This window comes from Camarhynchus parvulus, chromosome 7, assembly GCF_901933205.1.
Source record: "Camarhynchus parvulus chromosome 7, STF_HiC, whole genome shotgun sequence".
In the NCBI taxonomy this organism is placed as follows: domain Eukaryota; kingdom Metazoa; phylum Chordata; class Aves; order Passeriformes; family Thraupidae; genus Camarhynchus; species Camarhynchus parvulus.
The window spans coordinates 23,650,307-23,663,936 of NC_044577.1; the positions used below are offsets into that span (position 1 = coordinate 23,650,307).

General features: G+C 37.7%; 1 protein-coding gene across 1 annotated transcript in view; it reads right to left on the reverse strand.

Annotated features, from left to right (window-relative positions):
• Window positions 1–13,630, reverse strand: part of XRCC5 (X-ray repair cross complementing 5) — a 49,593-nt gene that overhangs the window by 22,723 nt on the left and 13,240 nt on the right. Inside the window, exons 8-14 of the mRNA XM_030952408.1 lie at window positions 12,996–13,134; window positions 10,841–10,953; window positions 7,392–7,454; window positions 6,595–6,732; window positions 5,856–5,946; window positions 4,524–4,651; window positions 332–528 (exon numbers count right to left, since the gene is read on the reverse strand). Of these exons, the coding sequence (XP_030808268.1) occupies window positions 332–528; window positions 4,524–4,651; window positions 5,856–5,946; window positions 6,595–6,732; window positions 7,392–7,454; window positions 10,841–10,953; window positions 12,996–13,134 (869 nt within the window). The remainder of the gene's footprint in view (window positions 1–331; window positions 529–4,523; window positions 4,652–5,855; window positions 5,947–6,594; window positions 6,733–7,391; window positions 7,455–10,840; window positions 10,954–12,995; window positions 13,135–13,630) is intronic.

Consider the following 13,630-nt stretch of genomic DNA (forward strand, 5'->3'; position numbering starts at 1 on the left):
GTGGGGTCCATTCCAATCTGACAAATTTTGTAATTCTGTGACAGCAAATACAGACATGAGGAACTTCTATGAGTAGGTACAGGCTCCCCAGACATGAGGAACTTACTGGTTCCTATTGTGTCCTGCACTGCAACAGTATGACCACCACTATTCACAAGATACTCCAGACATTCTGTGGCACCACAATATTCTCTATCTATCAGCATTTTTTCCAGTGTGTAACTCATTGATTTTCTGTTCAAAAGATTCTGAGTCTGATTCATCCAGCAAAAACAACCTGAAGTGTAAAAAAAAAAGTTTCAAAAAAATCCATAATACATTTCTAACGTACTTGTCTTTGAAGATGTCTTGTGCAGTCTTCTCTTCTTTTTTCTTGCCAACTTCCTTTAGGGGAAAAAGTGCTTTTACTCTTTCCAGAGGAGCCTGACATCTTTCTCTTACCACACAAGGCATCTCTAGCATTTCTAAAAGATGCTGTTCTATTGGTGGCAGTGGCTTATCAGAGTGAAAAGCCTTGTGCTGCAAACACTGAAAGAAACAAAACAGTCTGAGCAAAGTAGAACTTTCAATTGTATTAAAAACTTACCATATGGTAACTGCAAAATATCTTCCATATTAAACACACTATCTTTGTATTGCTGAAAAATATTCTGTCTCACAATGGACTGAAAGTTTATGATCAATTGTTTAAGGACATTATTAATTATATTAAACAAGAATGCTGATGCAGATCAGTGTTCCCACACTCCTTGGAATGAGTGCTATGAAAATTATTAGAAAAATCCCAGGAATGAAACAGTCATCTGCAACTGTTCATATTTTTAGCTTCACTCTACCTTTAAAAAGCAGTTCTCTTATAAAACAGTGCCACGGGAGAGATTTCTATACACTTCAAAATTAAGTAAATGAGATCTATCCCAACCACACATTCCAGTTATTGTAACACTTTAATGTCCCTCAAAGAAATAATTTCCTCTTGGTCAATTACACTCAGTATGCATACAGGAGGAATATTCACAAGCTTAAGAGAGAATGCAAATAGAAAGAGAGAATATTACATGTGCACAGGTGAGGCACAGAATATATGCATGTTTGGAACCTAGCTTTGAAAGGAGTAGGGAATGAAGGGGCCTGACAGATGCACAAAGCTGACAGATGGTGAGAGCTACAGAGAAGGATTTTTCACCCAAGTGTAGAGTCAGTGCACACAGTCACGGAGTCAAGCAGACGGGGAGATACGAGGTTAATGAGCCAGGCTACAGAAATTCCATGGAAGGTTTTGAAAACAAAGTAAACATCTTTACAATTTTGTGAAGTGTGAGATAGCAGTAGAGAGGTATGTGCATTTACAAATACACACACATACCAGTGCATGCACACAAACACATCAAAACATGTGATATACAAAGGAGACAATTTTTTTTTCCATGCCCATGGTACTAGGTGCATTAGACACCCATGCGGAGGTACCTATTCAGTAAACTAGGAATACAACAGAGATTTGCTCCCTTGTTGGCTGTCAGACATGACATTAATTAAAAAAACAAAATCAAAGCAAATAAAAGCTCCTGTTCATACTGGAAATCTGCCAATATGGAACACATCAACACTGATGTGTTTTCAGGCTGCCATTAACATTCCAGTCCATATTAGAACATACTGTCAAAAGGAGGCAGTTGTACAAGGCTACTGATTTGGAAGCACTTGTAATGATTTAAGGCACCATTATTTTGAAAGAGTAAAAATGTTGCTGGAAGCTGCAGTAATGGCTCTTGTGATAAAAAAAAAAATTAGGTAATTGAATTAAACTCATAAAGCAAAAACAACCTAAGTCCCCTGTTATGGCTGTGTGTTTCAGGCTTTTGTGACTGACATCTTAATGTGTGCAGCTGCAGGAGCTGAGCAGACTGAGAGGCCACAGCATCCACTCGTACCTGTTTTTAAAGTAGATGACTACATCTGAAACCTGAGATGGCAGGTACTGTCAAAACTCAGATGCTAAATGGAGACTAAGTTAAACAGACAACCTGGAGTTTCTAAACCAACACCATCCCTCTTAACCTTGCTTCCCCCCCTTCCTTCTGTGTCCAGCAAGAATCACTCCTACCCTCACAGCTAGAGGAAACCCACACTGCCACTGCCTTGCACACTGACTGTTCTATTCATGCACGCTGTCACCAAGGCACTAGCTCCTCATTGCTCTTCCTAATTTCTTACATCTCCACTTCTAGAGACACAGCCAGCTTTCAGGAACAGGGGTCACACCAAGATACTGGTCAATGGATGTAATGAACTGGGCTTCACACCATTAATTCTGTGATAAGCAATGACATACATGCACCAACAGAACCACCACTGTTGAGCAATTTGTTTATTTGGCTAACAAATAAAATGCACTGCATTCCCTAAACATCTTAGGTGATTCAAATCCCTGTATTTAAGATGGACAACTTAAACAATAATGTTGGAAGTCTACCATTACAAAAGCAGCAGAAGTTCACCTAATTTTTTCTGGAAGCAAGGAATAAAAGTTGAAAGTCTGGATATAGGATATTCCTCATCTTCCACTCCAGCAAGCATTAACAACTACTTCTCACCCACTCTGTCATTTCCTGATGCCTACAACTACTTCCAGAGATATAATTTAGCTTGATGTTTTTGTTTAAATTCTGGCTCTTGTCACTTATCATTCCAAATATCTTCATGAGGCAACAAAGCAAGGAAATGAAGTAGGAGTTCATCCTTTTCTTCAGAGTTCTTTTTCAAAACCATTTATAGGTTCTATTCAGCCCAATCCACTTACTGGCTACAGTCAAAAGATGATGCAGAATTTTTCCTCACAGTTCTTAAGGAACCAGCAGTGCTGTTTTGCCTAAGAACAAAATACTAAGAATCTGGGATATCTTCACAGCAAAGGAGAGAACAACTAACACAGATTAATAACTATTTTTAAATCATACAAACAAATGGGGCTGAGTGTGGCCAAAAGCACTAAGGGGACTGTCAGTTTAGGGCTTTCTGAACAGCAAGGACAGAAACTGCATCCTACCCCATACATTCAGTCAGTAAATGCTCTTTCTACCAGTAGCACTCACCCTTACAAAATCCTATAATCCTCTAAGGAAATTGGCAAGTTACTCAGTTACCCTCTTCCAGCAGCAGTTGACTCAAGTGCTGGAACACTACCATCACACTGTTTCAGAAGACAAATAGCACACCTAAAAAAAAATCTTTCACCAATAGAAGACATTCACTAAACTAAAAGAATGCAAAACTCTATCTAGCAATATAACAGAGGAAATTCTATCCCCCAAGTACTTCATTCACAAGTTTTGTAATATCCAAGCTTAACAATCCTTCCAAAAATAAGAGTTGTGAAGAGGTCAGCTCATTTTAAGTTCTTGCCCTACAATAACCTCCAAGTGATCCAGTTTTGCACTCAGTTACACACTGTCTTGTCAATATGACTGGCAGAACTTGATGAGACCTCTGAGTTCTTCAGGTGTCAATCAGAGTAGGGTTGAAGACAGTGGGCTTACATGTGTTCCTGAAGCACACACTGACCTCCAGATCCTTTGGTTATTTTAACAACACTAAGGAAGCAAGGCTTTGGGAAGCTAGGGTAAGTTTTCTTAATTTAAAAAAACATCTTCTTCCTACTTGTAAACCGAAATAAATCATGTGGAATTGCTGAGATATAGCAATCATGTTCATAATACCACTTTTGGTCAATTTTCAGAGCAGAATCACACATTCAATATATCTCCATGGTTCTGCATACAGTACAATTCTGCAGTTGGTTAAATTGCAACATAATTTTCTTTATTTTTGAATTTGCTGCGTCATTTTTTAAACACTTGAATTCCAATGCATAATTAAGTCTCTCATCCTCACAGTTGCAATGAAAGTCTCCATGATATGAAAGGAATGCAAATCAAAATGGAGACAGCTTGATATAATAACTGCAGGAAGTGTGAACTGTTCTGTTGGCTCGTAAAGTGCATCAGCTTAGACGCCCCAACAGAACATTTTAAATGTCAACAATGTTAATAACCATTTATTACTGATCCAGTTCACCTCAGACTGACCTGGTTTGGAACACTGCTAGATGCAACACTGCACAGAAAAGTCATGGGACACAGAATGAGAAGCTGAAGATATCCCAAATTTTCAGCCAATTTTTCTCTTTGTCCAAAAGCTGAAGACTGAATCTATGTCTACAATGCAGTGTTGAGAGGCAAGTTTTAACTTGCCTAGTCTATGTGCCTGTGAATATCACTGATGCTGTTGTGGACACCTCAGCACAGGTATAATTTCCCTTGCTTCCTGGAAACTAGAAATTTTAAAGATACATCTGTGTCAGGGACAACACAGAAATCACCAGTTACCACATATTTTAATGCCAGAGATTTGTATCTGCATTCTCACAATGCAGATCTTTCCAACGTGAATCAAAGAAAGACAGAAGGCTGAAAAGTCTTAAGAAAAAAAGTTTTTAAAAAATACCATATAGTTCATCTCACCTGATATAATCTCTGAAAATGAGGGTTTGGAATTTTGCTGGGCTTAAATAGATCCTCAAAAGTTTCTCCATCTTCATGAACCAAATTCATAGAATCAATCAGTGAGTCAACAGCAGATAGCTGATCCACTAAGGCAGCAATTACATACAAAGGAAGATTAAATACACTTGCAGATGGATGCATTTCTTGAAACAATTTATAAATGAAGATTTGCTTCACAATACAAGATTTTCACCCAGTCTTTACATGCCACAGAACACACTGCAGCTATGGATGTGCCAATAAAGAATATGGATAATGGACACATTATGGATAATAAACCCCTGCTTTATTTAAGGACTACAGTGTAAAGTCATAAAGACTTTTCTTTTCCCCCACGACCTCAATTATTGTTGCCTTTCTGCTTTAGCTTTTCTTCTTTTCCAAGATGTTTTCATTTGCAACAGAAGGTTTATAGGCCACTTAGAAAATAAGGATAACAGTTGGTTTGCAAAACTAAATGGCATAATATAAATTTTTAAAGTTATGATTGCAAATTAACACAGTTCACAATAGCCAGCTACTGCTTTGCTAAGACAGGTTTTAGATTTGTTATCAAACTGCTGGTTACAGGCAAGAAAACAGAAACAGCTATAGAAACAAACCAGCATGCTAAATATACCCTGACGTGCAGGTGCCCATTCAATGCATCTCATAACAAATGAAAGAAGCAGGAGTGGATTTTAAATTACATCCACTTAAGACTCATTGCTGTGCAAAACTCTCAGAACAGCAAGTCAAGTTTCGTGTAGCTGCATGTTCTCTAAAGATGCCATCCATCTCAAGCTGGACACCAATAAGCACACGGTTTAATAACACTCCACAGAAAATACTGTCTTTGCCTTTGTACATTATATTAACAGGCCATACTGCAAATGACTACAGGACCAGCTGCCTCTGTTCTAATTCTAGCTAGCTAATCACACACTGCAGATCCCACAAGGTTTGGCCATTTACTCCCACAAATGAGTTCAAAGATCAAAGGATACAGAGGACTAATCGCAGCTCTCTATCACAGGAGCCTGTGAGACTCACAATGCTGTCATTTAACAGGACAGCTCAAACACTGCCTGCAAACATAGGTCTGCTCAGCCTGCACCTGAAGTGCCAAAGCTTTAATACACATTTACACTTCAAGATGACATCACCATAACGGATGCCCAAATACCTGGGTGTTTTCCTAAGCCAAAATAACAACAGAACTTATGCTTTCATTGGTGAGCCAAATATTCTAAGATGCTCTAAAAGAGTTAGAAGACAACAATCAGGTTTCTTGACCAGCAAATGTCTTACCTGTAGGAATGCATTTTTTACTGTTTTTCAAGGATGTAAATACATATTGTCTTAGGTCTTCCATATAGGGTAGCTGCACATAGATGAGACACTGTGCAAGAGGAAAGAAAAAACAATTGAGCCTGAAGAAAAAAAAAACTGTATCCCCAGAGTGCCATGTCAGGGTAATCTAAAACCTAAGAAAAATCTGAAGAGGTAATGTCTGTGCACATCAAAACACTTAAAATATGTACAGAGCAACACAATTTGAATCAGAATAAAACACAGCATTGTATTTTATAACATAGTGATGGCTACACTCGATTTTTCTGCTTGTGGAATAAAGACCTCCCCACCCATCTGATCCCTTTTTATCGTGCAGAGTTCCAATTATCCATGCTTTAAATATCCAATATATCGGCGCTTTGGGAGTTTTTATCACATCTTACTGTATTCCAAAGTCAAAAGCTGGATTTGGTTTTTTTAACATTTCTCTGCCTCATTTTTTCTTTATTCAATTACCTCCTCCAGTTCATACCACCCTAAATAATTCCTTTCCATCTTTTATGTTTATACCCTTCAAAAGTCTGAAGATTGTGGTGTCCTCCCCCACCTCCGTGACTGCTCAGCCATGCTATACATATTTAGCTCTTTCAATAGTCTCTCGTAAGAAAGATCAGGGGAAACATATGCTGCAAAAGTTCTGACATACTGTGTTGCTTCTGGGTCTCTCTGCAGAAGGGTAAGAGAGAAGAATTACCTCATATGTATCTTTAATATATGGAAAAGCTACTCCAATTTGTGGATAGCATCTTCTATCATAAGCATAGCGCACTACAGCCACCACTTTCAACTCATCCAATGCACGAACAAGTGCAGAAAAAGCAACTGCTGCATTCTGGAGGGAAAAAAGAAGTCTAAAAAATCATGCAAGTTCTTAATCATGAAATACATCTTTCACAGGGAATTCAACAGCATTGATTTAGTCAAGACTAGTTTCCATTTCAGCTATAACTTTAACACAAGCATTTTTTCATGTTCATAAATCAAAGAAACAGAAAGGTCAAATCTCATCACGATAGTGGATCCATTCAAAGCTGAGCCAACTTTAGATTCAGCACATTTCACCTTTTTCACCAGGTGTGAAGAACTCTCAGAGGTTTTGCATGAGATAGTGAAAGGGAGGAAAGTCCCTTAAAGGAACATATTAGAGCTCCACAGTGAGCTTTTTACCTCCAGTTCTTTGAAGGTCTGTTCTAAATAACACAGTGACAGGGAACACTGTTGCTCTGCATGAGAATTGACTTCAGCACCAATTTCAGGTTCTTCACAACCTTGCTCAAACATAATATCTACCAGTTTTTCATTATTCATGAGATACTGTATTCATTTGGGGTTTAATCCAACTTCTTTTTAACCTACTGGGCAATGGAATAAGACATTTCTGTAAGTTGCATTAAAAGTATTTATTAACACAGAAAGGACAATCTCAAGCATCACTATTCTTTTTTGTTCTGCAGCAGAATACATTCAGCATTACACTTCAGTTTACCTTACCGCATCATCTTTTGCTGCAAAGACCTTCAGAGCTTGGTTGCCCATGTAGTAATGCCTCTGGATCTACAGATTCAAATGGTCAAGAGTTAGCCTCACCTAAAGAAAAGGTCATTAATACAAGTGGACCAATTAAATTACAAAACAACTAGAATTACTCAAGTCAGAAGTCACCAAATTTAATTACGGTGCACATAGGTTAAAGCCCTGTATTTGTCTCATATCTCCATTTATCACTTAATGTGAATATTGAGTCATATTGGATAGGATATTATCATAGCCTCCTAGTAATGAGCAGGAATGAAAGACAGTGCTACTGGCAGCTGTTACCAGTCAGAATTAAACTTCAGTAATTCAAGAAGTCATCGTGGAAAACTACAGTAGTTAATACAAGGCCTAAACTTAATGGTTACCATATAGCTGTGCTATTAAATTTTTCTAGCAAAGATACATCAAAAAGGAGCTGCAAAAAGTCTTGTCCTAAATTAATAAAGCTACTTCAACACCAACCCAGAGTATATACAGCTGTGCTAGCAAAGAAGCACTTCTGTTAGCAGAGTTTATTCTATTAATGAACATGGCTGAATCTAAAACAAAAGGACAAAGAGTTTCATCAAGGGGTATCAGCTGGCAGCTGGAACAGCTGGAGCTACAGCAGCTCACACACACAGAAAGCCTGCAATCATGGCAGACCTGTCACAAAGATCACACACTACTATGGACACTGATTGAAATAACCTCTCTTTGTTAAAGAAAAAAACTCTTTACATTACAGTCTCAGAATTAACATCATTATATCTTTGATTTTTCTTTCATTCATTTCACCTTTTTATTTTATCTTCTTTATTTAGCAAATTACCACAAGGCTGTTGAAGTCAGTGACAACCTGCACCAGAGCAGGTCTGTTCACTGTATTACAGCACAATTCTTCAGCTCAGATTATTCTACCTGCAATCCTCCTTTCCTGTTCTGTCTCTAAATGCTCAGGAAATTTTACATTCAGTATAGTATACATAACTAGATGTGTGTATCACTACACCTTTTTTTGTTTGCAAAAGAAATTGTCCCTTTGTAATATTTTCAGGTATTATTTCTTGATTTACATGGCATGGCTTATAAATTAAAAATCAAAGTTTAAGCGGCCTCTGATCTTCTTTCCTGAGGGATGTGAACAACTCAGGAAAAGAATATAAGGTGGTTCTATTCCTTATTTAATTATGTATTTGGAGCTGTTCCAGTTTTTCTAGTCAATAACAAATCATCTTTCCATCGAAGTTTTTTTAAAAAACAATTTATTATAAAACATACATTTGAGTAGTGTCAGTTTTATCATTCCAAACAATAAAATTTAGGAGGAAAAACTTAAGAAACATATGAGTCTTGAAAATTCCAGCTGTACTTAAAACTTCCTGATATCATTACCTATCCACTATAATTTTAATCCTGCAAGCACGCCTGAATAATTTTATTCCACTGAGGCGATGTGCAGCTACTACTGTGCATAACTACTCATACTCCTGCCTACAGGACCAGAGTATACTTTAAGATATAATTTTGGTTTCTTATGAAATCCAGAGACAAGAGGAGCATATAATACAAATTAATTAAAAGCAATCAATATTTGGCACATTGAAAATTTTTAAAAACAACATGTTAATTCTTTAATGCATATTTACGTGACTCAAAAAGTATTCCTAAAATTAACTGTAACCCTACAACTATTAACTATGTATTTGAAGGTATTACCACACTGACCAACAATGGGAAAATAAAAATCCACATGAAATAACAGTTTGCTCACAGGAACACTATATTCCTCATCTGCTTTCCTCTTAGTTTCCATTTTCAAATAAAGTCAGACTAAGCTGAAACAGGAGGCCAACCTCCAGCATAAGAAAACTCTGCACACAGCAAAATACATTTTGCAGAACTAAATGACAATAGTAAGACTCAGCTGGAGGCTAATAATGTATGAAGAGATCCAAGAAATTGTCTTGTCGGAACACAGGATTCAGACACATTTCACTTATTATTAGATGCAGTTTCTGGTACAGGAGGTAGCACTCCCTAACACCTCTCTGGCCCTGGCCAATTTAGGGCACATAAGCTCAAGCATGAGATGCTTCCTTGATCAATTACTTGCAGTGCACAAGCTCCCACATTACTCAACAACTAAGTCTGAAAGTCCTCAGGGAGCAACCAGTTGGGCTGGCTTCTCTTTTCAGTAAATCACATAACTTACTGGCTCCTCAGTGCTTATGTTTTGGAACACTGCACTGCAGTAGTCTAATGACACATCTAGCAACATGCACGAGGTCTGTGTCACCTGTATTGCAAGGTAAAAAGATGTTAAATTACATCCATTTGAGGGTAAGCTCCCACAGATGCTTCCTAATTCATTAGCATATTTCCTTCATTGTAAAGGTGATGATGCCTTAGCCTTTACCAAGAGTTCTCCTTTGTTCAGGCAGTGAGAGATTTCAAAGAGCAGGAGGGCTGGGAGCTGTCAGAAGTGAAGGTGTAGAACTGCCCTACTGGTGAAGAGGACTGGGTGTAGGTAACTCCAAGATGAGTAAAGCTTCAGTCAGAAACTTTTTCAAAGAAAAAAGATGGGGAGCAGCTTAACATCCACAGCAATTACTTGGCACTCACATCTCTGTACTCTCTCCTCATGTGTCCTTCTTCAAGAACAGTTTTGTTAAGTCTTTGCCTAAGGCTTTGCTAATGCTTAAGTCCTGGATTTTCTGAAGGAAATCACTTTGTGCTGGGTAACTTTTATTAAAGTACTTGCTCAAAGTAAGTTTCTTACAACTGTCAGGGACAGCAAACAGCAAAGTCAATACCACAAGTAGAGATAAGTGCATTACAAACACTGAGCATCTCACAGAAATACGGAAAGCTTTTGAATTATGCTACCTTTGTCTAAGAAGTCATCACTACATTTAAGTTTTTTCACAATAGGAAGAAGAGACCAGTCATGGTTCACAAACTAATCCTTATGGAATTGAGAATGAATGGAGTCAGATTCAGACTTGCTTTAACATTACTTTAACGTTGAGGGAGAAGCTTCTGTTAAGAAGCAGCCATACTCTTGGCTGGACAAAGCCCAGAAAGGCTGCTGCCTGAGCTGAACAGAAGACAGACTATTAAGTCTGTGAGATGAAATGAGACCACAATACCTCTGTCTCCCCCTTGCAGAGATCTGAGCTCAGGGGCTCTGGCTTCACTTGAGGAACCAATGGCCACACTTACGAGCTTCTCTCCTTCACAAGACCACATATTGCTTACATGCACTAGAATCAGCAAATAAGTCAGCCCCGCATACCTGAGTAGAGATGTCCCATTCCCAATACTGAAACCCAATACAACACCATGACTTTACTGAATTCAAACCAAGATCAACTGTCTTGAATAACCCAGGAAGCTGAATAGGAAGACATTTAGTATCGCACCTGAGAGGATCTAGTGAATCCCAAAACAGAAAAACACTTTCCTTCTGTTTTGTATTTCATTTGCTCTTCATCTTCCTTGGAAAAAGGAACTATATCACTCCCATACCGAAAACCTGGAGAACGAGAGAAGAGCATCTGGTAAGCATATGGGCCTACAATTTTAACACTGAAATTAGCTCTCTGAATATTTTAACAATGCATTCATGCCCCACAGCTACGTTCCACACATGCTCATCAAATTACTTTCCCTGGTAGCAAAAAAACCCCAAACACCCATAGACACATTTTGTACTTTGCAAAGCACTCCTTGTACATCATTTTATGTAACACAAGTACTCTCAGAGAGCAGGAAAGAAAATAAGGGAACATCTTGCCTAACAAAGTTATGCTCACAGAATAGATTTAAGCAAATCAGAATAGATTTCAGCAAACAGACTGCAACATTCTCTGCAAACATAATACAAGCAACCTCAAACATACCACAAATCATATCACACGAGGTGACACTAGAAGAGATTCAGAAAATAAAATGTGCTAATAGTAGAAGCAAGGTACACAATAGAAAACCAAAATGTTAGTATGCAGAACTGGTCTTTTTATATATTTCTGTATTTTACTTCCCATGCCATACATTACAGGTATATGTCCACAAAATAGGAAACTGTAATTTCTCAGAGGTATCATCTGCTCCAACTGCTTATTCTCCTATCTCAGCTTCCAATATCCTTCCTGTAATGCCATCACTTTATTACGTTGCCACAGACTAAGGATGATATCCTCAGGTGTGCAGAAAGCAGAAGGAACAGAGATAAATCCCTGGATGAAAAACCTATAAGCAGATACATTTTCCTACAAACTGAAAAGCAAACACACAGAATGAAAGGAATTTCAGTATGGGTGCTGCAAATACAAAATATTGTCTAATTATGACATTTCTCAAGAGATTCACAAAAGTCCAGGAGGCATCAGGAGCTCTTTTAGCATTAGAAATATCACACCACTGACAGAGAAATCTTTTATCTCTTTTGTTTACATTGAACTACTCACCACTTCTTTTTACTAGTATCCCATAACTACTTACTAACTTAAGCAGTCAGAAGATTAGCTGAGAACAGTCGCAAATCCTCCAAAATGCATTCTCTGTAAGAAGTGGATTTTTTTACACAGTTTTTAAGCTGTAAAAGACCATCTTTTAACCATCATTTTTGATTAAAGAAAGTCATACTGTCGTTGGGACTTTATCTGATACTGCTATGAAACACCTATGAATGCTAAAATTGAAATAGATTAAATTTAAAAATACCGCTTATTCTAATTTTCAATTTATGTTATTCATCTGACAGCACTCTACACTGTTATCTGAATAGTTCTGCTCTTTATAGTTAATATACTTGCCCTACTTGTGTGGGATTGAAACAGCAAAGGAAAGGAAAAAAACTAGTAACAAAATATATCTATACAATCACAAAAAATGAAACAGATTTGCTTAACTCAATTTTTAAAAGTAAGTACACTATTTCCTGCTGTTTCTGGGGCCTGTAGTCTTCTAAGGAAATTAATCTGCTCAGAAAGAAGCTGCAGTTCATAAAAGGTATGTTGCGTACCACTACTTCAGATTGATCCTGTTATAGTACAGCAAAGCTGGTACTCTTGAACACTAAACCCTCCTTTGATGGCTTCATCTTTCCAAGTGCAGAATAACTAGAGCAGTTGCTCATCTACAAAAAAGCAGCACTATGAAAGCATTCATGTTATCATCAGTACAAGTGAAGATCTAAAAATGGAATAGTGGTAGCAGAACTACTCACTACAGAACTGAGGTACGGCCTTCCACAGTGTGTAGTTCAGAAAGCTGTAGTGCCTTCTAAGCTCCATCTGTTGTTATTATTATTGTTGTTGGTTCTATTATTGTTATTCCCATTGTCATTATTATTCCTATTATTATTATTCCTTCTACTGGCAAAGTAAGATTTTTTTTTAAATATGTGAAAACAAAGAGTCTCATCTAACAGACTGTGTTCCACCAGTCTACAGGGCTCACATTCGAAGACCACAGCAAGGCTTCAAGGTAGAAAACTAAGAGGCCCTTAGGTGACCTAGGAGTCCAAGCCATTACCTTCCCTTTGTCTTCAGGGTACACTTAAAGATGTCATACCTTGAATAGTATCATCTTTCTGAACCTCTGTCTCATCATCATCATTCAAGCAGTAAACAGTTTCTTTTTGCACATCCTCTTTTCTGAGGGTTTTAGCATCCACAATTGCCCAAAGTTTTTTCACTCTTTCTTCTGTGACCTTGGTATCAGAATTCAAAGAAAATGAATGTTTAACATTTCAGCGGGATCCAGAGTACTTACCAGAACACACAAAAAATCCTTAGCCTGAGTGCTGCATTGTTTTACCAACAAAAAACTAATAAAGACTGTCAAATAATGCATCTCTGCCTGCTACCACAGTGCTTTCAGCACTGCTTCATCTGTATGAGACCTAACACATGAACTGTACCATATTGACAGCATACTTGTCCTGGTTTTTCATTAAACCTGTAGGTTAAGCCATTTGTGGAAGTCTTTGAGTCACAGGATACCATGTAACTTGCTTGCTATGCAATTTACTACCTCCAACTGTATAAATACTTTTGACAAAGCATTAAGAAATATGTTAAAGATACAGTAAGACACAATGTTCACTCAGTTTGCTTGGCCAAGTTTTCCATCAGACTTACTACACTGCAGGATAAAAATACCTTATATTACTGCAACTTCCCCAAAAGGCAAAATGATCCCAGTTG